The sequence below is a fragment of the Mus musculus genome, chromosome 7 (genome assembly GCF_000001635.26).
Source record: "Mus musculus strain C57BL/6J chromosome 7, GRCm38.p6 C57BL/6J".
Taxonomy (NCBI): Eukaryota; Metazoa; Chordata; class Mammalia; order Rodentia; family Muridae; genus Mus; species Mus musculus.
Genome location: NC_000073.6, coordinates 80,348,803 through 80,372,556, shown reverse-complemented (window position 1 = coordinate 80,372,556; position 23,754 = coordinate 80,348,803). Strand labels below are relative to the sequence as shown.

General features: G+C 52.7%; 1 protein-coding gene across 5 annotated transcripts; it reads left to right on the top strand.

Annotated features, from left to right (window-relative positions):
- The first annotated feature begins 1,073 nt into the window (after positions 1-1,073).
- On the top strand, positions 1,074-23,462 carry Man2a2 (mannosidase 2, alpha 2). Of its 5 annotated transcripts, none has more exons than XR_003946387.1 (24): positions 1,179-1,455; positions 1,628-1,825; positions 2,812-2,964; positions 3,580-3,837; positions 3,907-4,051; positions 4,172-4,343; positions 4,733-4,860; positions 5,073-5,246; positions 5,502-5,688; positions 8,452-8,629; positions 8,888-9,090; positions 9,221-9,403; positions 9,554-9,668; positions 9,881-9,948; positions 10,093-10,258; positions 11,425-11,661; positions 12,774-12,921; positions 13,163-13,277; positions 13,514-13,647; positions 14,173-14,314; positions 16,079-16,215; positions 19,195-19,395; positions 19,524-19,631; positions 20,706-23,462. XR_003946387.1 is itself a non-coding variant. In NM_172903.4 (24 exons), exons 3-24 carry the CDS (start codon positions 2,833-2,835, stop codon positions 20,856-20,858), a joined length of 3,459 nt encoding a protein of 1,152 aa, NP_766491.2. In that variant the 5' UTR covers positions 1,182-1,455; positions 1,628-1,825; positions 2,812-2,832; the 3' UTR covers positions 20,859-23,460. The 5 variants fall into 5 exon arrangements, 3 of the variants coding, with proteins under 3 accessions (NP_766491.2, XP_006540662.1, XP_006540663.1); NM_172903.4 differs by having other exon boundaries at positions 1,182-1,455; positions 12,799-12,921; positions 20,706-23,460; XM_006540599.3 differs by having other exon boundaries at positions 1,186-1,455; positions 2,785-2,964; positions 12,799-12,921.
- Positions 23,463-23,754: the final 292 nt, after the last annotated feature.

The window sequence follows — 23,754 nt, the reverse complement described above, 5'->3', positions numbered from 1 at the left end:
GCTTCTGGGTTGCTATTATTTTTATTTTGAGACAGGGTCTCACCATGCTGCCCAGGCTGGCCTGGGACTCACCAAGATCTGCCTTATCTCTGTTTCTTGACTGCTGAGGACCTGGGTTCTGGGATGTTTTTATAAGGACAGGATAATCTGCTTTCTAAGGGCTCTGCCTTCATGAGCTAATCTTAATCTTATCAAAGCCCCACCTCCCGATATGGTCAAATCTGGGGACAGAACTTCAAGATGTGAACCTGGGGTTAGGGGTAGTCTACAACAGAGAGTAATATTTGTTTTGCTACGTAGTCCAGGCTAGTGTCCGTTTGCTGGGATCCTCTAGCCTCAACTTCCCAAGAGCTGGACTTTTAGTGGGCCAGCTCAGTTTCAGGCAGTAATTTTAGCAATCTTTTTTTCTTTTGAAACAGGATTGCAAATGTGTAGTCCAAGATAGCTTCGAATTTGTGTCAATCTGAGACAGGAGGATTTATAGGTGTGTGCCACTACGATCTAGCAAGCAATCTCCCCCCCCCCCCCCCCCAAGTAGCTATGGCTGTCCCGGAACTCAAAATGTAAAACAGACTGGCCTCGAATTCAGAGATCTCCCTGCCTCTGCCTTCCAGGTGCTGGGACTAAGCACGGGCTCCTACATCCATCCAAATATTAATCTTAAAAGGAAGAAAAGTGTGGAATTTGTGGAGATGTTCATTGCAGTATGGTATCTTACGCTGTAAATTGGAAACATGGATGCTCAATAAACCTTTAACCGGATGATATGCATTTCGCCCTTAGTGTCAGGAAACCCAGAGCCACCCGGAACTCACAAAACCTAGAGGGAGGCACTATTCCTTTGACTAAGAAACATCACTATTGAGCCAGGCAGGGAGGCCACGAAGCACCGCACGGTTTTGCCCTTTCTGCTCCTGCCTAAATCTTACTCTTGGAAGACCAAGAGAAAAAACAAAAACAAAAACAAAAAAAACAAAAACACAACAAGAAACAGTGGCGCGACCTTGCTGGGGTTCCGCCACTCCCGCCCTGCCGGGTCAACGGCTGCGCACAGCCGCCCCGCAGCCATAGCGGACCCCGGCACCGACCCAGCGGGAGGCGACCGAGTCGGGTGCCAGGGGGCGCTGCGGAACCCGGCGGGGGGCGAGGCAGCGGCGGGACCCGGCACTAGGGGACGCTGCGCGCGGTCCCCCGCGCCCCTCCTCCTGCCGGGCGCACCGCTCGGCCCCGTGGAGGCGGGAGCGCGGGAGCACAGGCGCGGGGCGAGCGCAGGGAGCGCGCAGCGGCCCTGGCCCCCGCGGGAGCGCGGCTGCGGGGCCGAGCAGGGGCGGTGGGTGGCCAGGCGTCCCTCTTAGCCTGCGCAACTGCCCGCGCGCGGGCCGCGGTCCCCCGGGATGCGAGCAGTGGCGGCTCGGCCGGCCGGGTCCCGAGCGGCGCGGAGGCCGGCCGCGTACGGTAACGGGCCAGGCGGGGCGTGGGCGAGGACTCCAGCCTGCAGGCCGCGAGCGTTGCGGCCCCCGGGTGCCGGTTGAGCCCCGAGGGCCGGAGGGGGGCTGGGCGGGCCGGAGGAGGGGGGTTACATCTCGGCAGGTAATTGCCCCACGGTGACCCAGCTCCTGCTCCCTAGCTCCGCCCTCTTTGGCCCGGACCCAATCTCCAGGGACTAAAAATATTGCCCGGAGGCTCCTGAGCGGAATCAGATCGCATTAAGTAGGACGCAGGCTGAGGTGACTGAGCTTTTCAGCACCAGGGCCCGAAGAGCAGACTCCAGAGAGCGGTCCCGCCCACGCGCGTTCAGCAGCTAGCGTCCTCCCTCCTCCGGCAGGCAAGTGGGGACTCGCGGGCGGTGGCGGCAGGCACTGTGGGTCGTCTCGAGTTGCCCCGTTTCGGAGCCGCTGTGCCTGGCTTCCGCTACCCTGGGGACTTTATCAGTCTCGCCGCTAGCTTCCTAAGAGTCCCTTTAAAGCACTCTGGAAGCCAGGACTGGAAGTTTTGCACAGCAGGAATCAGTACTGATGGGGACAATCCTAGAACTGGGTTGCGTTAGAAACATGGGCATTTCTTTTTCTCTTAAAAGAAATCCATTCTGTATTCTCTGAGATAGGATCTGGGCCAGGCACTGTTTCTGCTGAGTTCCAGTCAGCCCCAGGAGGTCACAGGGGAGGCAGGGTGTGAGTGTGTGTGTGTGGGGGGGTTGTCTGTCTCTCCAGCTGGTGATTGTACCCCTAAATCAAACAAAATAAAACCTCTTGTATTTATGTATACATCTGAAGGGAGGAAACACGTGGCTTGGGAGAGCCTTCTCAGAGTCCTGAGCAAGCTGTTTGCAATCAGTGGTTGTGTAATGAAGTGTGGGTCAGAGTTGGGGCTCTGTTATCCCTGTTTGTTTGTTTGTAATGTGTTACATTTATTTATGTGCATGTACGTCACAGAAAACATGCGGCAATCAGAGGACAATTTGTGGTAGTTGGTTTTCACCTTCCACCATATGAATCAAATGAATCGCTTTGGTTGTCAGGCTTGCCTGCAAGTGCCTCTTTACCTACTGCACCCCCACACTCCACATCCTGGTTTCTATAGCTTGGGCTGAGGGGAATCAGAACTCCTCTCCTACAGGACCAGCCCCAAATATATGTGCTACTTGTGTGTTGGGAGTCATAACCAAGATTTGGTACTTGAAAGCTTACTTGCTTTTTTACCCAGAGTCAAGCAAGTAGGTTGGTTCTCCTTGGGAGTCCACAGAGCGTTTGTTAGGAACACCAACAGAAGGGTTTTGCATGCCAGAACTACAGGTGGTGTCTCTCCTGCCAGGAACGTGCCTCCTGGGTCAGTATGAAGCTGAAAAAGCAGGTGACGGTGTGTGGGGCTGCTATCTTCTGTGTGGCCGTCTTTTCTCTGTACCTTATGCTGGACCGAGTGCAGCATGATCCTGCCAGACACCAGAATGGTGGGAACTTCCCCAGGGTGAGTCACACCTTGTTCTCTTCTTCAAATGCAAGTCACCTGGGCTCAGGAGAGTCTTGTCAGCACAGGACAAGAGCACCCCCCCACCCCCATTGTCTTAGAGATTGGACCTAGAGCCTCCTCATGGGCATGCGTGCATATAACACTAACGATCTACAACTGAGTTATGTAGCTGTAGCCCAGGGACATTCCTAGGCAGATTTGTCTTTCTTGTGGAGATGGATGCCCAAGGACTGGCGCATGCTAAACACATGCTCTACCACGGAGCTATGCTCCTGGCTGTAACAGGAAGTGAAAAGCAGCAATGCTGAAGGAGGAGGGAGAGGAGGAGGAGGAGAAGGAGGAAGAGGAGGAGGAGAAGGGGGAGGAGGGGAACAAGAAATTTGCCTTGTGTAATAATAGCCTGACTTAAGTTTCTGGCAGACACTGCTGATTGACCACCGTATTGCTTTTCCATTAAGCTGAACGCAGTCCTCCTCAGCACCGTGCTTGAGACAGGAGGAACATGTAGGTCGCTGAGCACGGGCATGTGAGAGGAAATGTTTGCCTTCCGTGGTCTGAGTGATGATGCCTTTCTGTTCTTGTTTTTTTTTTTTTTTTTTTTTTTTTTTGCAGAGCCAAATCTCTGTGCTACAGAACCGGATAGAACAGCTGGAACAACTGCTGGAGGAAAACCATGACATCATAAGCCGTATCAAGGACTCTGTACTGGAACTGACAGCCAATGCGGAGGGCCCGCCAGCCCTGCTGCCCTACCATACCGCCAACGGTTCCTGGGCTGTGCTCCCGGAGCCCCGGCCCAGCTTCTTCTCCGTCTCCCCCCAGGACTGCCAGTTTGCTTTGGGGGGACGGGGTCAGAAGCCAGAACTACAGGTAAGAGTTGGAGCTGGCAGGGACCCTCTCCCACTCAGACAGGCACTGAGCTGCATTCCTCCCCGGCAGATGTTAACCGTGTCTGAGGATTTGCCGTTTGACAATGTGGAGGGTGGCGTGTGGAGGCAAGGCTTTGACATCTCCTACAGCCCAAATGACTGGGACACTGAAGACCTGCAAGTGTTTGTGGTGCCTCACTCCCACAACGATCCAGGTGAAGGGCCAGTAGGCCCGGCTGCCGCAGGGTGTGGGGCGGGCTTTCAGATGGCAGGCATGAGGAGGGTGTGACTGAAGTATGTGGCATATTGAGGGGACCTTGTGTTGGCTCCCCCAGGCTGGATCAAGACTTTTGACAAGTACTACACGGAACAGACCCAGCACATCCTCAACAGCATGGTGTCCAAGCTGCAGGAAGACCCCCGGCGGCGCTTTCTCTGGGCAGAAGTCTCCTTCTTCGCCAAGTGGTGGGACAACATCAGTGCCCAAAAGAGGGCAGCAGTTCGAAGGTCAGTGGTGGTTGGGAAGGTGTGGGAAGGTCGATCATTATCTAGGACTCAGATGGGTAGGTTGGGCTTGTCTCATTGTGTGGCTGCCAAGCTGGCAGGGAGATTGAGCTGTGGCAGGAGTGGGGAACTGAAGGTCTGTTAGTGTGCAGAGAAATCGGAATGCTTGGGGCATGAGGGAGAAGCGTGGGACCTCTGCCTCTGAGCACAGAAGGGGGTCCTGAAATAACCAACCAAGACAGGGCCTTGCGGGCTGCAGGGAAAGGAGGCTGAGTGAGCACGCTGTTCACGTGGGTGAATTGGTTGGTGGAGGCCACTGCGTGCAGTCCCTGCCATCCTCTGGCTGCCAATGGAAAGGTCCCCGTCCCATCCCAAGTGTGCTTCATCCTTAGGCTGGTGGGAAATGGGCAGCTGGAGATTGCGACAGGCGGATGGGTGATGCCCGACGAGGCCAACTCCCATTACTTTGCCTTGGTTGACCAGCTCATCGAGGGGCACCAGTGGCTGGAGAGAAACCTGGGTAAGTGCAGGCACAGGAGCTCGACTCTGCCCCAGAGCTGGTGTGGGGCAAGATGCTGTGAGGTCCAGGGGTTGGCAGGGAGTTAGTTGTTCCTTTCTAGGCTCATGCAGCCTATCTGATGGGTGAGGCAGGAGCTGGCCTCCCAGGCACCAAGTGGCCAGGGGCCCGTCCCCAAGGTAGTCAGGGCCTTTGACTTCTGTGCTGTGCCTTAGGTGCAACCCCGCGCTCGGGCTGGGCAGTGGACCCCTTTGGACACAGCTCCACCATGCCTTACCTGCTGCGCCGTGCCAACCTGACCAGCATGCTGATTCAGAGGGTGCATTATGCCATCAAGAAGCACTTTGCTGCCACTCATAGCCTGGAGTTCATGTGGAGGCAGATGTGGGGTAAGGCCAAGTAGGGGCACGCATGGGTACTGTAGCAGTGGAGTCATGTTGACCTCTGCTGGCTTCTGTGGGCACATCTCCCACAGGAGCTGTGGGCCTGGGAGCCCCATGTCCTAATTCCCAGCCTACATACTTGCGACCTCAGCGTCTCTCAGGGCTGCCTGTGGGTGGCATGAACCTGCACACCTCTGACGTCCCTGTGCCCAGCTCCTCAGGCTGTCTGCCGTGGCTGACCCTGCGGTATGTCTTCTGTAGATTCAGACTCCAGCACAGACATCTTTTGCCACATGATGCCCTTCTACAGCTACGACGTTCCACACACCTGTGGCCCCGATCCCAAGATCTGCTGCCAGTTTGATTTCAAACGTCTGCCGGGTGGGAGAATCAATTGCCCTTGGAAGGTGCCACCCCGGGCTATTACAGAAGCCAATGTGGCAGACAGGTATCTGCTGTCAGCCCTGCTTGGACCAGGTGCTGGGTTTTGGGTTTGGGATTTTGAGCTTGTGTATGGTCTCGCTATGTAGCCCCAGCAGGCTCCAACTCCATCCTCTTGCCCCAGTCTCTGGGGTCCACAGGACTTTGCTGCCACACCCAGCTGGTGTTGACATTTTACTCCAAAGAGGAGTTAGACTGAAACCTGGTTTCTGGTCTTGGTTGTGCCACATGGGACTGCATGGTGCTGACCATACCTGGAAAAAGGGTAGACTTTGGGGTGAGTTTAGGCCAGAGTCTGCAGCAGTGACTCCTTAGCTCTTCCATGGGAATGGGAATGGCAGAGTGGCACTAAGCAAACACCTTTCCCAGAATGCTCTTACTTTCCTCCGTGAGGTTGTCCTTATAGACTTGGGAAGCAACCCTAGCCCCTGCTGGGCTGTTTGCTTGTTTGTTTTGTTTTCATTTTTGTTTTTTGCTTCTGTTTTTGAGATAGGCTCTCTTGTATTCCGAGCTGGCTGGTCTCAAACCTGCCTCCAGTTCCTGAGTGCTAGGGTCATAAGCATGCCTATAACCAGTTATGCCCAGTTATGCCCAAACCAGAGCTCTGCTTGTGAGGCCTGGGCAAGCACCTTACCACTGAGCTACATCCCCAGCCCTAAACAATTCTTTTTCATCTTCCTGAGACAGAGTCTTACTGTGTAGCCCTGGCTGACCTGTAGACTGGGCTGGCCTCAGACTCAAGAGGCCTGCCTGCCTCTGCTTTCCAAGTGCTGAGGCTGCAGGCCTGTGTTGCTGTGCTGGGCACCCACCCTAAACAGTTCTCACTAAACAGTTCTTACACTGGGACCCTTTCTTGCAAACTCCCAGCTGTCGTCCTTCAGTGGACTCAGGTTCTCAGGGTCAGCTCTAGGCCAGGCAATGGGCCAAAGCTTGTTCAGATCTGCCAGAGAGCCTCTACCCTGAGAAAAAAGGCCTGTCCCTTTGGAGAGACTAGTAAGGGACTTCAAAGATGTTACTGTGACTAAAATTAGACTCCTATAAAAGCGCTGGTTTAGGGTGATCTAAATGTGAGGGTGTAATATGTAGCAGCAGTCCAAGCATTGAAGGCAACTTTTCTGGGTTTTTTTTGTTTGGCTGGTTTTTTGTTTTGTTTTGTTTTGTTTTTTTGTTTTTTGTTTTTTGTTTTTGTTTTTGTTTTTCGAGACAGGGTTTCTCTGTGTAGCCCTGGCTGTCCTGACACTCACTTTGTAGACCAGGCTGGCCTCGAACTCAGAAATCCACCTGCCTCTGCCTCCCGAGTACTGGGATTAAAGTCGTGCGCCACCACGCCCGGCTTGTTTGTTTGTTTTTTGTTTTTGTCTTTTTTGTTTTTGAAGACAAGGTCTTGTCATACATCTCTGGCTTGCCTGGTACTCACTGTGTACCTCAGGCTGACCCCTAACTTGCAACAATCCACCTGCCTCAGCCTGTAAGTGTTGGGATTCTAAAATTCTTAAAAAAAAAAAAAAAGCTTCCAATGACTCGCTATAAGGTTCTGTTGGGTAGATAGTATAGATTTTTTTAAAAGATTTATTTATTTATTATATGTAAGTACACTGTAGCTGTCTTCAGGCACTCCAGAAGAGGGCATCAGATTTTTGTTACGGATGGTTGTGAGCCACCATGTGGTTTCTGGGATTTGAACTCGGAACCTTCAGAAGAGCAGTCGGCTCTCTTAACCACTGAGCCATCTCGCCAGCCCCCGATAGTATAGATTTAAAAAATGTTCTCATACAGTTCAAGTTAGGTGCCATTTTATGTGTGTGTGTGTTGGGGGTGGAGCTCTAGATAGAGTCTCACTAGCTGAAGCTCTCCTTGAACTTGCTGTGTAAATGAAGATGGGTTTGAACTACTGATCTCTACCAAAGTGCTGGGTGTATAGGCACATGCTCCCACACCCAGTAGGCCTTTTCCATGTACACCTGGCTGGCCTCAAACATGGAGTCCTCTGGCCTCAACTTCCTGCCAACTGTGATTACAAGCATGCACCTCTGTGCCTAGCTCTTCACAGGGTCTCCTCTCCTTTCCTTTCCCTTTTCCTTTTCCTTTTCCTTTTTCTTTTCGAGACAGGGTTTCTCTGTATAGCCCTGGCTGTCCTGACACTCACTTTGTAGACCAGGCTGGCCTCGAACTCAGAAATCCACCTGCCTCTGCCTCCCAAGTGCTGGGATTAAAGGCGTGCGCCACCACTGCCGGGCTTCCTTTTCTTCTCTTGAGACAGGATTTCATTATGTCACCCTAGCTGGCCTGAACTTTGCTATATAGATCAGGCCGGTCTCAAACTCACCTGCCTCCCAAGGGCCGGAGTTAAACGCAAGCAAGCGCCACCAGGCATAGTTTGCATGTGTGCGAACCCACATTTGCGGGCGTGTATGCGGGTCCGTGAATGTATATGGCGACCCAAGGTTAACATCAGAAATTTTCCTTGGTGTCTTCCCACCTTATTCATTGAAAAAGTTCCTCAGTTGAAGCCAGTGCTCATCTCTAGTATTGGCTAGTGTAAGCATGCAGCTTGCTCTGGGATCCTGTCTCCACCCTCTAGGTGCTGAGACTACAGTCCTGCCACCATGCACGTTGGCATTTATTTATATGTTGGAGGGGAGGGTGCCTAAACTCCAGTCACCACGCTTGTGTGGCAAGTACTTGATCCACTGAGCCATCCCCGTAGCTCCCTCACTGGTCTTTTAAGCCTGGGGCTTCATGTTGGACCTGTGACCATCTCTATTTCCAGGGCAGCCCTGCTCCTGGACCAGTACCGGAAGAAGTCCCGGCTGTTCCGAAGCAACGTCCTCCTCGTGCCACTTGGTGATGACTTCCGGTATGACAAGCCCCAGGAATGGGATGCCCAGTTCTTCAACTACCAGCGGCTCTTTGACTTCCTCAACAGCAAGCCTGAGTTCCATGTGCAGGTGGGGGCACACATACAGACCTGTGGGTATGGGTGCTCCCTCCTGGGCCTTCCTTTAACAGCCAACCCTTCTGCTGAGGGCTCCACTGTCATTCCTGAGCAAGGTTTCTAGGCCCAAAAGAGCAGGACACCCAGAGGTCCTGTCTTTTGCTAGGCAAAGTCGTCACCCCTGTCTTTACTAGCATCATAGGATGAATATTGTGGCCAGTGTTCCCAGGAAGTTCTGTAATTGATGGTAGTTCGTTTTGGGTCCCTACAGGCCCAGTTTGGGACCCTCTCTGAGTATTTCGATGCCCTGTATAAGAGGACAGGAGTAGAGCCTGGTGCCCGGCCTCCAGGGTTTCCTGTGCTGAGTGGGGACTTCTTCTCCTACGCTGACCGGGAGGACCACTACTGGACAGGCTATTACACCTCCCGGCCTTTCTACAAGAGCTTGGACCGCGTCCTAGAAGCCCACCTGCGGTGAGACTTGCCCACCTCCCCCTGCTGAGTTAGGAGGGGCTGGGTGGGAGAGGACCCCTTCAGTGTGTGGGTGGCCCGTGGGAGCGACGTTGGCTAGAACAGAAAGGCTCTGACTTCTTTCTCTGGGTAGTGGGGCAGAGATTCTATACAGCCTGGCTTTGGCCCATGCCCGCCGTTCTGGACTGGCCGGCCAGTACCCGCTGTCTGATTTTGCTCTTCTGACGGAAGCTCGGCGTACACTGGGCCTCTTCCAGCACCACGATGCCATCACGGGAACCGCCAAGGAGGCAGTAGTGGTAGACTACGGGGTCAGGTAGGAGCCAGCCCGTTTCCCTCGCCATGTCAAAGAACGGCTGCGTGGTTGGGTGATCGGGTGGTCGGCTGCCGAGGGCTGGTCCTGTTGGCAGAGCAGACGGCCTCCCTGTGGCCATCTGCTCTCAGCGTCCTCTCCTGCTCCCCGCAGGTTGCTGCGTTCCCTGGTCAGCCTCAAGCAGGTTATCATCAATGCTGCCCACTACCTGGTGCTGGGGGACCAGGAGACCTACAGCTTTGACCCTGGGACACCCTTCCTCCAAATGGTGGGCCCCCTCCTACCTCTGCTTGAGAGATCCTCTGGTGTGGGTGGGTACTATCTCAAGAGCTGCTAGCCGTGGGGACCATTCCTTTTCCCCACTTTCTTGTTTTGGGGGTCCTAGTTCCATGCTTAAGGTGGTTGGTGGCCTGGACAGGCTGGGGTGGGGAGGAGGTTGAGCGTAGTCCTCATTCGTCCCTCCTGCCCACGACATTGCAGGATGACAGCCGTGTAAGCCATGATGCCCTGCCCGAGCGCACGGTGATCCGGCTGGACTCCTCACCCAGGTGAGCCAGGCCTGGTGAGGTTCATGGAGGCACCTCCAACCCAGAGCGGCCCTTGGATGCCAATGTAGGGGCCTCTTGTTCTGGCTGCTGCTTCTGCCCTTCTGCCACAGCAAGCTCCTGGGTCAGCCCACCTTCCACCCACAGGTTTGTGGTGGTATTTAACCCGCTGGAACAGGAGCGGCTCAGTGTGGTGTCCCTGCTGGTCAACTCGCCCCGGGTGCGCGTCCTTTCAGAGGAGGGCCAGCCCCTGTCTGTGCAGATCAGTGTGCACTGGAGCTCGGCTACGGACATGGTCCCTGATGTCTACCAGGTGAGGCAGGGCACAGCTTTCCCCGCTTGTCAGTACTTCTCCTGGGGACTCACTCCCCATGAACACCTGCCTCCCACTCCCCTGCTGTTCCCTGCTTACTCCCTGGGATGGAAACAGGTGGCCAGGGAGAGGCGTTGCCCAAAGGACAATCACTATTGGGATTTGAGCATCCTTAAAAGGATATTGAGGACAGTGTGGTAACAGTTATAGCCAAGACAGCAAGCACCCTCAGCCAACTCAACAAGTATTTAGTGTTTACTACACTGTGATGGGGTCTTGTCTCATTCCTGGGCTTAAGCTTCTAGTGAGGATTTAGTGTGTTGACTTATTATGTATTCATGAAAAATAAATGTTCAGATGTAGTTCATGCTAGGCTCGGCTCTAAGTGCTTAATTATTCAATGAATAATTGAATTATTATTAAGCTCCCCCACACTGCAGAAAGTCAAGTGTGGTGGCACGGGCTTGTAACCCAACACTGGGAGGTGGAGACAGGAGAATCAGAAGTTAAGGTCAGCCTTAGCTGGGTGTGTGTGAGAGAGATGTGCGTCTTCAATCAATTTGTTAAGAAAGAAGTTTTAGCCGGGCAATGATGGCACACACCTTTGATCCCAGCACTCAGGAGGCAGATGCAAGAGGAGCTCTATGAGGCCAACCTGGTCTGCAGAGTGAGTTCCAGGACAGCCAGGGCTACATAGAGAAACACTGACTTTAAAAAAAAATTAAAAGTTTTTAACACAAAGTCTTGCTGCATAATCCAGGCTGGCCTCAGACTGAAGATCTCTGCTTCAGTATCCTGACTGCAGGATACAGAGATGCACAAAGATGTCAGTCACTGCTGGGTCTCATTTAAATTCTCATGAGCGCACACAGTGATGCCACCCCTCATTCCCCCAGGAATCGAGGTTAAGTCACTGCCTACGGTCACTCAGTCTGTGTGAAGCCTGCTCCAGGCCCTAGGCTGTCACCTCGGCGGGCACTGTGTGCCTTTGCTGACGAGTGTGCAGAAGGACACTGGGACTCAGAACCAGGGTCCCCAAACAGACGGGATTCTTCAGATAGAAATGTAGGGCTCAGTGCTTAGCTTCGGAAAGCAGAACGCCAAGGTCAGGGATGGAGGGTAGAAGGCCTGTCTGGACTGATGCTGCTTACCGCCCATGCTCACAGGTGTCAGTACCCGTCCGCCTGCCAGGCCTGGGCCTGGGTGTGCTGCAGCTGCAGCCAGATCTCGATGGGCCCTACACGCTGCAGTCTTCCGTGCGGGTCTACCTGAACGGCGTGAAACTGTCCGTCAGCAGGCAGTCAGCATTCCCTGTCCGTGTTGTGGACTCCGGCGCCAGCGACTTCGCCATCAGCAATCGCTACATGCAGGTCTGGTTCTCCGGCCTTACTGGGCTTCTCAAGGTAAAGGGCCAGGCCAGGGGAGGTGGGGAGGGGCCAGAGGAAGGCATGGGTGTCAGGGGGCTTGTGGATAGCTGTTCCTGCTCCCATGTGCCCTCCTGTCTGTCACCTGACTCACAGAGATTTGGGTGTGAACATTAGCAGTTGCCAAGTGTTAGTCACCTTCTACTGTGTCAGTGACTTGTAAAGAGAGAAGGTTTATTTTGGCTCACGGTTCTGAGCTTTGATCCTACAGTCAGGCAGACCGATTGCTTTTGGGCCTGTGGTTAGGCAGCACGTGTGGCAGAGAACACACCACAGCAGAGGAAATGACTTCACAGCCAGAATGCAAGAGAGGGGTTGGTTGTTGTGGTACACCTGTGATTTCAACAGTGGAGGGGGTAGGATCAGAAACTCAAGGTCATCTCTGGCTACATGGCAAGTTTGAGGCAACATGAGACCCTTGTCTCAAAAAAAAAAAAAAACAGAGAAAGAAGTTGTGTTTGTTGGCACATACCTTTAATCCCTGCACTGGAGAGACTGAGACAGGTGGATCTCTGTAAATTTGAGACCAGCCTGGTCTACATGGTGAATTCCAGGTCAGCCAGCACAACACAGTGAAATGGTGTCTCAAAAAAAGAAAAAACAATAAGAATAAAAAGGGGCCTGGAGGCGCAGGGTAGACAAATACTCTACCAACAGAGCTACAAGAATCCCTGGGTTTGCTCCCCCACACTGCAGAAAGTCAAGTGTGCTGGCGCTGGCTTGTAACCCAGCACTGGGAGGTGGAGACAGGAGGATCAGAAGTTAAGGTCAGCCTTAGCTGGGGGTGGGGGTGGGGATGTGCGGCTTTAATCCCAGCCCTGGGAAGTGAAGCACAGAGAAACCCTGTCTTAAAAAAAGAAAGGAAGGAAGGAAGGAAGGAAGGAAGGAAGGAAGGAAGGAAGGAAGGAAAATATAGCCGGGAAGAGGTGGGAGGATCCCAGTTTTCTCAACCTCTCCTAGTAGCAGTGGTGTGCGACCAAGCCCTTATGGGGAACCCCTAAGATCCCAACTGTAGCACTGGGCTTGGCTCTTTGGGGGAAGTCAGTCCCTGCCCTCCCAGGGGGAGACCTGACAAGCTGGTGTGGGGCCAGGGGTCAGGGCTGTGGTTTTTGGCAGAGCATCCGACGGGTGGATGAGGAGCAGGAGCAGCAGATGGAACTGGAGTTCCTCGTCTACGGCACCCGTACCTCCAAGGACAAGAGTGGCGCCTACCTCTTCCTGCCTGATAGCGAGGCTAAGGTACCTGAGAGGCCTCACAGAACCGGGGGCACCTGCGCATGGGGAGAGCCTGGGAGGGGCCTGGCGTACCGGGTTTTGCCTTACTGTCCTTATGAGGTTGGTGGGCTGTGGTCTTAGTGATGGCTTTGGGCCTGCTCAGGCCAGAGCACTGGGACGATGGTTTCTGTTGACCAGCCCTGGCTTGCTACTGCTGCTTTGTACTCCATGCTGCGGGTTCAGTGGCCACTTGCTCTTTCTCCAGCCCTACGTCCCTAAGAAACCTCCTGTGCTGCGTGTCACCGAAGGCCCTTTCTTCTCAGAGGTGGCTGTGTACTATGAGCACTTTCACCAAGTGATTCGACTTTATAACCTGCCAGGTGAGCCCTGCAGGCAGGGAAGGTCACCAGGTGTAAGTCCCACAGGCTGGCACCTGCTCCTCTTCCACTGTTGTCATGGACAAGCAGACTCGTCATTTGACACGGGGATGCTTGATTCTCTTAAGGAAAAGTCCAACAGTGCCCTGAGAGCTCCCGGGGTGTAGGGTGGGGGAGCCCGTCGCTGGAATAGTCCCTTGTTGTGCTCACCTCACTTCTGGCTGTCCCTGTGTTTCCAGGGGTAGAGGGGCTGTCTCTGGACATGTCATTCCAGGTAGATATCAGGGACTATGTGAACAAGGAACTGGCCCTGCGCATCCACACAGACATTGACAGCCAGGGCACTTTCTTCACAGACCTCAATGGCTTTCAGGTAATTCTTGGGGCCCATGGGACAGAACTCATACTGCTTATGGCCCCCAAAACTGGAGCTGTGTGGAGGGGTGGGGGTCCTGAGGACAGGTGACAAGTATAGAACACCAGTGAAATGGCTCAGTGGGTAAAGGCTCTTGCCTATGCCTGGCAGCCTGAGTTTGATTCCTGGAGCCCTCATAAAGGTGGAGGAGAGAATCCAGTCCACAGAGTTGTCCTCTGACCTCCACATGTGTGGTGTGGCACGGACACCCATACATACATATTATATACATACACACAATTAGAAAAAAGTAGCTGGCCGGGCAGTGGTGGCACACACCTTTAATCCCAGCACTTGGGAGGCAGAGGCAAGCAGATCTCTGAGTTCAAAGCCAGCCTGGTCTGCAGAGTGAGTTCCAGGACAGCCATGACTATATAGAGGTACCCTGTCTTGAACAGTCAGACAGACAGACAGACAGGAATACCTTTACACTGAGAACTCTTCAGAACATAAACCAGGCTGGACTCTAACTCTTCCCTATAGATACAGCCCCGGCAGTATCTGAAGAAGCTGCCCCTGCAGGCTAATTTCTACCCTATGCCAGTCATGGCCTATATCCAAGATTCCCAGAGGCGCCTCACGCTGCACACTGCCCAGGCTCTGGGTGTCTCCAGCCTCGGTAATGGTGAGTAGGGAACCAGCCTACCCTTTGTTCCAGTCAGCCCATGCTGTGGACTTCCCTCCCCTCTCTCCAGGTCCCCTCACCCCAGAGCCTGAAGAGGGGGAAAGGGGGTGAGCCCTCCCCTTCCTCTCAGTCACACTTGGCATCCTGTCTTTTGGTGGAAGCAGTTGAGTATTGAAGGGTGACTTTCAGCTGAAGGGTTCAGCTCTTCTTTTTCTTTTCCTCTCTCTCTCTCTCATTTTTTTCATTCATTTGTTTGTTTTTTATTTTGTTTTGTTTTTGAGACAGGGTTTCTCTGTATAGCCCTGGCTGTCCTAGAACTCACTCTGTAGACCAGGCTGATCTTGAATTCAAAGAACTGTCTACCTCTGCCTCCTGAATGCTGGGATTAAAGGTGAAGGCCACCACAGCCTGGGAGGAGGCAGCTCTTAAGTGGTTACAGTGGAATATTTAGGAAAGGAGAAAGATACGTATTTTCCTCCTAATGGTCAGTAAAAGAAAGGATAACAACAGTCTTACAAATCAAAGGTTTCTAAGCCCAGTAGCACAGAGGCCGAGGAAGGTCACCCCGAACTCAAGGTCAGTTTGGGCAACTTTAGTAACACTGTCTCAAGACAAAAAGTTAAAACCAGGAGGACTTGAGACTTAGCTCTGTGGTTGGAATACTTGTGTGGTATGGGCAAGATGTGAGCTTCCGCCCTCAGTGTGGAGAGAGTGCAGAGACAAGTCAGGAGCTCTCCTACCCGTTTGCACAGCCTTGGGACAAAATGAGCAGTGATTTACAGACTCTCAGGCCCCAGAGCCTTCTGTCTGTGGCTGTAGAGCTTGTGAAGGCTGAAGCGAATGCAGGGTTGAAGCCTTGCCACACCGTGGCGAGTGCTGTGCCTGCCTCCTCTGTGGGAGGGGTATGGCTCTCCTACCCTCTGCCAGGATTATTCGGGATCTGTCCTCCTCTAAACTGAATGCAGCCCATTGTCCTTGCTCGGTCAGCTGTCTGCCCCTCTGGGACATGGCCTGTTAGGGAGTGATTATCGTCTACTCAAGGAACATGTTTTAGGGCTGGAGATAGCCTCCTGTGCTTGCTCAGAGTACAAAGCCAAAGAAAATACAGAAATCCTAGTCAGGACTGTGCCCTCTGGGAAAGGCTGTGTGGGCTGCTGTGGGAGAGCCTTCCTTCACACCGGTCAGCTTGTCAGCCAAGACCCCTGTCCCATGCAACATTCCAAACGGTTTACAGAGGTGGTCCTCTCCTGTCCTTTACCTGGGCCAGACTGGAGGCCTTGCTGAACCTCTACCTCATGCCTGTCCTCAGCACAGCCTGCTTCTGACAAGCAAGGCCACCCACTCCAGTCTGGACTGCTGGGCCTTCGAGCTGATGCTGGGCAGTGTAAAGGCAGGAGAGCATGTGTCAAGCCATGGAGTCTGTCCAGCCTGAGAAAGCCCATCTCAGATGGGGGACTCTGCAGCAGTGTCACAAAGAGGCCTTTCTCTTTTCCGGCTGCTGGTGACTGTGTTCTCTGGGGCCAATTCCTAAGAGGTTTCCTCCTGCACCAGGGTCCCACCCCTGAGTCGCAGAGGTGAATGGCCATGGTCAGTGCCCCCTTTCTAGGCCTCCTGTTACTTACACCCTGCTCTCTCATACCAGGAGTCTGTCATTCTCTCTTGAGTACCTCAGCTCATCTGTCTCGATGGCTCCCCGCCCGGGGACCTGAGGTGGAGAGTCTAGGCATGGATTTGGCGGCCGGAGCTCACTGTTACCTTCCTTAGGCCAGCTGGAGGTGATCTTGGACCGAAGGCTAATGCAGGATGACAACCGGGGACTAGGCCAAGGGCTCAAAGACAACAAGATCACCTGCAACCGTTTCCGCCTCCTGTTAGAACGTCGGACCACAATGAGCCCAGAGGTAAGATCTGGGCCTGTTGCACTGTGGGTAACCCTGGGGGTTTCCAAATGTAGCAGGAAGAGGGCAAGGGGCAGATTATATATATATACAGCTTATTTCCACCACTGAGGTAGGAGGCTGTCTGGCATTTTGCTAACTCATTTCATGCAGCTTCGCAGTCCCTTGTCACGTTCATCTCCTGCCTCTGTCTTTCCTGCCTTCATCTTCTCACCCCAAGCCCGAGCACTTCCTAACCTTGACACAACACTGCTCATCTCACAGTTTTCTTTGCCTCACCAGCCTGGCTTTTTCTCCAAACTGGCAGACATGTTTAGGGACTTGATCTTTTCCAGCAACACAATCAGGAGCTCAAAGGTAAGGGCCAGGGAGGGCCTTGGTGGCCTAGGGCGAGCGGCCTGGCACTGTAGTTGGAGTCTGCTGCCTAGAACCCCAGAGGTGCGGCTTAGACACTTACTCCCCCTGTAGACGCTGAGCCCCCGCTGTGTTGTGGGACAGGGGATACAGGCCAATATGCTGCCAGCCCTGGGCTCCGCTAGTGAGCAGGGCCCGGAGCTGCTGTGAGCGTGAGGGTAGAGGAGCAGTAGGGTCTCTCAGGGCCTGCAGAGGCGAAAGGCGGCTTCCGGAGACGACAGTCACCAGGCTCAGCCTCGGTGAGTGGGGCCCATTCACAGAGTCGAAGGCAGGAAGACAGAATGGAAGTGGGACTAGTTGTAACTTTAGGCTAAAATGGTGCTGACTAGCATAGCCACCGTCGCCCACATGTGCCGCCCGTTTACTTTATTGGAGCTTAGGATTGAACCCAGGGCTTTGCCCAAGGTAGGCAAGTGCTTTACCACTAAACTAAATCTCCAGTCCGGTTTAGTTTTTTGGGTTTGGGTGTTTGAGGTAAGGTCTTATGTAGCTTGGGCTGGCCTTTTGGTATGGGGATATCCTTGGATAACCTTGATTTTAGTCTCACTGTTGCCTAGGCTGGCCTTGAACTCCTGAGTTTGAGTGAGCCTCCAGGCTCAGCCTCCTAAGTAGCTAAGACCCCAGGCGTATGCCACCTTGCCCAGCTAAGACCCCAGGCGTATGCCACCTTGCCCAGCTACCTAGAGTTGGCTGTTTACTTAATTTTTTTTCTTTTCCTTTTTCTTTTTCTTTTTCTTTTTTCTTTTGAGACAAGGTGTCATGTAGTGCAGGCTAGACTTAATCCTCATGCCTCTATCTCCCAAGGGTTAGAATTAGAGGTCTATACCATCATGCTGGGATTTATTTTCATCTATGGTTACTGAAATGAATTAAGATGACGTAGGTTCAGGTTCCGCTCATACTGGCTACGTTCCTTGGGTACACGTCTCAGTCTCAAGATAGAGGTGGTGGATCTCTGCGGTTGGCCCCTGGTCTGCATAGAGAGTTCCAGGGCAGCCACTACTACATAGTAAGAACCCTGTCTCAAAAAAAAAAAAGAAAGGGGGGCTGGTGAGATGGCTCAGTGGGTAAGAGCACCCGACTGCTCTTCCGAAGGTCAGGAGTTCAAATCCCAGCAACCACATGGTGGCTCTCAACCATCCGTAACGAGATCTGACTCCCTCTTCTGGAGTGTCTGAGGACAGCTACAGTGTACTTACAATAAATAAATAAATCTTTAAAAAAAAAAATTACAAGGGGCTGGGGGCTCCTCAGCAGATAAGAGCCTACACTTGGACCCCCAACACCCACAGGGCAGCACAGGACCATCTGTAACTCCAGTTCGTGGGATCCAGTGTCTTCTTTTGGCCTCCAAAGTGCACAGACATATGTATAGACAGAAGCACAAAGACAAAACTCCCATATACACAAAATGATCATAATAAATTGGGGTTATTTTTGTTTTTTTGTTTTTTGGGTTTTTTTTTTGTTTTTTTGAGACAGGGCTTCTCTGTATAGCTCTGGCTGTCCTGGAACTCACTATGTAGACCAGGCTGGCCTCGAACTCAGAAATCCACCTGCCTCTGCCTCCCGAGTGCTGGGATTAAAGGTGTGCGCCACCACGCCCAGCAATAAATTGTTTTTTAAAATTACCTTTAAGCCCCCCCCCCCCTGTGTTTCCAGGTTGTCAGTAGCTATCACAGAAGGTGTGGCCAGCAATGTTTCTGTTATTTCAGAAAACTCTGTGAGCCAAACTGGGCTTGAACACCGGAGTGTAGGACAGGGCAGACCCTAAAGATCCCAGTGCCTGGCCAGAGCCTGGAGATGGGGAAGACTGGGGAGGGAGGGATACTGGAGGAATTAGTCCTCAGCTGTCAGGACTACGAGGAGCAGAGTGGCTGTGTAGGAAGACAAGGTAGGGGTGACAGTTTCAGATGCTGAAACAGGAAGCCTTGGAGACTTGAAGTAAGCCAAGAATAGGAAAAAGAAATTGGCAAGGAAGTGTGCGTTGAAGACTTTGCAGAAGCAAAATGGAAGGGGAACAGTCCCTGCCTGGGCTTGAAGGGCCAAGGGAGACTGTGTAGGGCACTCAGATGGCAGTGCCAGGAGCAGAGATGGGCACACAGAAATGGCGTGGCCGTGGAGGAAGTCCATGTAGTCCTGTGAGTGTGGCCTCCTGGGAGCCACCTGAGGAGGAGTCTTACCAGCTGGGGCCCATGGAGCTGAGCGTCTGGCCGACACAGGGATGTGGCATCTTACCTCGGGACTCTCACTATTAGAGGCCTGTCCGTAGTGAAGCATGTCTGTCTGTTGTCCATGCCTACTCCTTTCTGTGGGGTGATGGCACCTTTGAGAGTACATTCTTCATGATAGTGTTAAAGAAAACAGAAGCAGGCCTGGTCACCTGACTGTCTGTGAGCCGGGCGCCATAGTTAGTAGCCACCTCTGAGGGATTGGAGGTACAGGGCCTGAAACCAGGCAGTCAGAGTCCAAGTGACCTAGGAAAGCTGTTCTGAAAAGAGCTGGCCTGCCTCCCCTTCACCTAGAGGGGCTCTGTCCCCTCATTTACGTTTTGGGTCTATCTTGCAGGTGCATCAGGAGCAGGAGCGTTCTACAAGCTACCCGTCCCTCCTCAGCCACCTGACATCCATGTACCTCAGCACACCTCCTCTTGTCTTACCCGTGGCCAAGAGGCAGGGCACTAGCCCTGCTCTGCGCTCTTTCCACCCTCTGGCTTCTCCATTGCCCTGTGACTTCCATTTGCTCAATCTGCGCATGCTCCCAGCCGAGGTGAGTGTCCCAGTCAGTGCTAACCCTCACCTCCAGGCTCTGGCCCTCCTCCCAGCTCTCCTCTGTCCAGCCTTCTTGGCAGATGTGCTGCTAACCCGCCACTGCCCTTGCCCCTGACTGTCTTCCAGGACACCTTGCCCGCAACTGACTCTGCGCTCATCTTACACCGCAAGGGGTTTGACTGTGGCCTTGAAGCCAAGAACCTGGGCTTCAACTGTACCACAAGCCAAGGCAAGGTGAGTGGGGTCCCGGTGTGGGAGGCACGGGCCCTGGTCAGGACAGCAGAGCTCTAGGCTGAGAGCCTAGAGGAAGGCTGGCAGTCAGTAGGAAGAAAGGAGGAGTAGCCTCGGGGCTCTCTGGAGACTAAGGGGAGGCCTTTGGCCTGTGCTTTTGGTAATGGAGTCGGCAGGAGCCATTTCAGACCAGCATGGGGCTAGAAACCTCGGGTTTCCTGAGGACAGACCTTTTCAGAGTGAAGTGGGAAACCTGAGAATGAAAAACCACTGCACCTTTTCAGAGCATCGCTCATGGTGTAAACTGGCACGTTGCTTGCCCTGGTGACTCAGCCGTGAACCCAAACAGCCCCTGTTCTCAGCTCACACAGCGTGGTGTGAGAGTTCCTACGAGGAGCCTGGGCAAGCTTTGGACTTGAGTGGATTGCAGCAGTGCCCTCTCTGAGGCTCGCTGCTCCTGGGAGGGCTGTGGCTTCCAGCAGCCCGTTTCCCTCTTACTTTATTTATTTATTTATTTCTCTATCTTATTTTTATTCTTTATTTTTGAGACAAGGTCACACATAACCTAGGCTCGATACAACCTTACTGTGTAGTCGAAGCTGAGTTGAACCCCTGAACTGCCTGCCTCTACCTCCCAAGAGCTAGAGTCCTGTTACACCATTTTAGCTCTAAGAATCTGACAGAAATCCAGGTGTGTTGGCTCACAACACAGTCCCAGCACTGTGGCAGGACTGCTCTGAGTCTGAGGCTAGCCTGGATTACAGTGTGAGACCCTGTCTCAAAAAATCCCAAAAGGGCTGGGCAAGGTGGCGCACACCTTTAATCCCAGCACTTGGGAGGCAGAGGCAGGTGCATTTCTGAGTTCGAGGCCAGCCTGGTCTACAAAGTGAGTTCCAGGACAGCCAGGGCTATACAGAGAAACCCTGTCTCAAAAAAAAAAAAAAAAAAAAAAAAAAAAAGAAAAAGAAAAGAAAAGAAAAAAAAAGGAAAAAACCCAAAAGGGCAGCACTCCGTGTAAGGAAGAACTTACCCACTGTTAGCAGCGCCCGGCTCACCCTGCCCCCTTTCTCTTCACAGCTAGCCCTGGGGAGCCTCTTCCATGGCCTGGATGTGACCTTCCTGCAGCCAACCTCCTTGACTTTGCTATACCCTCTGGCCTCACCTTCCAACAGCACTGACATCTCTCTGGAGCCCATGGAGATCAGCACCTTCCGCCTGCGCTTGGGCTAGGCCAGGGCTTCTTGTGGCCTGAAGACAGGGTTCATCCACAGAGACTGCCTCCTAACACCAAGACTAAGCTGGACAAGCCACACCAAGTCTCCCCTCCGCTCTGCCTCAGAAGTGACAGACTGTGCTGTGCCCTTCCGTTGTCTATTGCTGCTCCTGCGTTTGGAACAGTCCTTACATCAGCAGGCGGCGGGGGCAGAGAGACAGGGGAGAGGAGGCCCTTGCCCTAGGCTGTGAGTAGGTACCCAGCTGGGCACAACTCAGGCTTCATCCTTTTCCCAAAATGGGATGTAGGAAGAGTGGGGACAAGCAGAAGAGGTCAGGGAGGCTGGGGGACAACCTCACGCTAGGAGACTGCAGGTATGAGCTTGCTCTGCGGGGTCATATGGACCCCACAGTGCTGGTATGAGGGTACAGGAGCAGGGTGATTCTGGGAGGAGAGGGGTAGGCGCCCATTATTAGTGGAGTAAAGGCGTGGAAGGAGTCCCTGGTTCTCCTAAGAGCCTAAAGGCTTTGCTGCTTTCTGCTCTGGCTCTGTTCTGAGTGCCACTGGGCCTGCTCTGAGTGCCACTGGGCCTGCATGCCCTGGCTAGGGGCTGCTGGGTGCAGGAAGGGCTTGCTTCAGACTCCAGGCCAGAGGCCACGGAACACTTCAGGCACTAGCACTAGTTCTCAGCTGATCATTTGGTGTTGATCTGTGACAGGGGTAGGGAGTGTCTCCCCCTGATCTGCTTTCTTATCTCACACACCAGGCTCCCCACGAGTTCCCATTGTGGGGATCCTGGCAGGATTCCTTTCTCTAAAATGGAAACAGAGTTTCCAAGAGGGCTGTGCTTGGGTGTCTTGGGAAGGCATCCTGTGCTGGGGCCCCTGGTGGGCTGAGGAGGTTCACTCGTATCCCACCTGCAGAAGTATTACCTGCCCGCTGTGTGGACGAGGAAGGCAGAGACAAAATTAGGAGGTCATGTGCTTGGATGAACCTTCGTTTTTGCTTCAATCAATAGAGAATCTGTCTATAAATGATAAGAGTTGGTAAAAGCAAAGTTCCATCCTTACGAAAACTTAGTAAGCCAAGACTAGAAAGAAGCCCGTAATCTGGATAAAGATCTCGTCACCAGTAAGCGAAGGCGCCCAAAGCATCGGACAGAGCAGGCTCTGATCCCCTCAGTCAGAAACTGCCCGGCGGCACAGTGTGTTGGTGTCACTAACCCACACTTCAGATGGAAACAAGAATTACAATTGCCACTGTTTTAAAACCATAAGCTACCTAAGAAACCTGTGTGTCAACTAGCAAGGCATTCTGTGAGTTGCCCTGTAACGACTGGTTCTCCCCAAATCAACCCATAAACATCAGTGTAATTCCCACGAGGTTGGACACTTTCTGGAACTCTTCAGGTCCTGGCATTCATCTGGAAGGTGACAGGCTGAGGATGTGAAGTAGTTCTGAATGGCCGAGGTGATGAACGGCTGCTGACACTAAGGCGGGCAACAGGCAGTAGCTGTCTTAACAGAGTTCTCAAACGACTTGGACTCTTCTGCCAGCGTGAATTCAGCTGCCATGATAGGTCAGGTCAGACAGACCTAGGCACGTAGAAATTCAGTATATGATTTCAGGTGCAGGGGAGGGGAGGTGGATATTTTCATAGTGCTTTGAGACAGCTACCTACCTATGAGACTTCTGTTTCAAAAACAAAACAAAACAACCTAGGGCTAGAGGGAAAAAAGCAAAAGCAAACAACAAAATTGTTATTATTATTATTATTATTAATTATTATTTTAGTCTCACTATGTACCTCTGGCTGTGCTGGAACTCATTATGTAAACCAAGCTGGCCTGGAAATCACAGAGATTCCCCACCTGCCTCTGCCTCCTGAGTTCTGGGACTAAAGGCATGCGCCATCATCACACCTGGGAGGAAAAAAATTTTTTTGTTTTTTTGAGACAGGGTTTCTCTGTGTAGCTCTGGCTGTCCTGGAACTCACTCTGTAGACCAGGCTGGCCTTGAACTCAGAAATCCACCTGCCTCTGCCTTCCTAGTGCTGGGATTAAAGGCGTGCACCACCACTGCCCAGCAGAAAAAAATATTTTTATACCTGATTTAGGAAACCCTTTTCTAGACATAACATGAAACCTAATATATAATGGGGGAACATTAAAAAATAGGTTTTGACACACACACACACACACACACACACACACACACACACACACACACACACACACACACAAAGCTTGAAAGCATGCTATAGGAAACAGGTTAAATCAATACAGCTGTGTGGGTGGAAACGAGTCTGCAGTGAGTTCTGTCACTGCTGGAGAAAAGTGTGTTTTGACTTCTCAGAGAACGTCACTAGGGTCTGTCCAGCAGCACCCAAAGACTCAGTAGTGACAAGGCTGAGTTCTTGCAGGGTCTCCATGGTTTATGTTGCCAGGCTCAGGCCACACGGCTTCCTATTCATGTCTTGGTGACAGGAATGAGATGAAGAGTGGGGAGCGCTTAGCACAGAGCAGGGGTTGCGCCTACAGCAAGACTTATTTGCTACCATATGGTTTGTAATCAAATGATAGGGAACTGTGCAGAATAAAGAATATTCTTTGGAGGTCAGAGATGTGCAGTGAAGTTACTTGTCTGACAGGACAAATTTTAATCACAAACACACACTTGGGAGTGTCTTGCAATGTATCCCTGACTAACCCAGACTTGCCATAGAGAGCCAGGCTGGCCTTAAACTTGTAATCTTCCTGCCTCTGCTGCCCACAGGCTAGGCTCACAGGCATGCACACCATGCCCTCCCTGCTGCTGTTTACATACATAAATAGTACTTAGAGCAGTGTCCTTTCAAAAGTTCGTCAGCAGAGTTGCCTCTGGAAAGATAGGCAGGCCTGTTTCTTCAGTCTG

What these genes read in the sequence shown, in the direction of transcription:
- Man2a2 (XM_006540599.3), top strand. Translation starts at nt 2,833, where the DNA reads ATGAAGCTGAAAAAGCAGGTGACGGTGTGTGGGGCTGCTATCTTCTGT. An exon ending in GTGGCTGGAGAGAAACCTGG is followed by an intron (nt 4,861 to 5,072) that starts GTAAGTGCAGGC and finishes GCTGTGCCTTAG; the next exon opens with GTGCAACCCCGCGCTCGGGC. An exon ending in AGCCTGAGTTCCATGTGCAG is followed by an intron (nt 8,630 to 8,887) that starts GTGGGGGCACAC and finishes GGGTCCCTACAG; the next exon opens with GCCCAGTTTGGGACCCTCTC.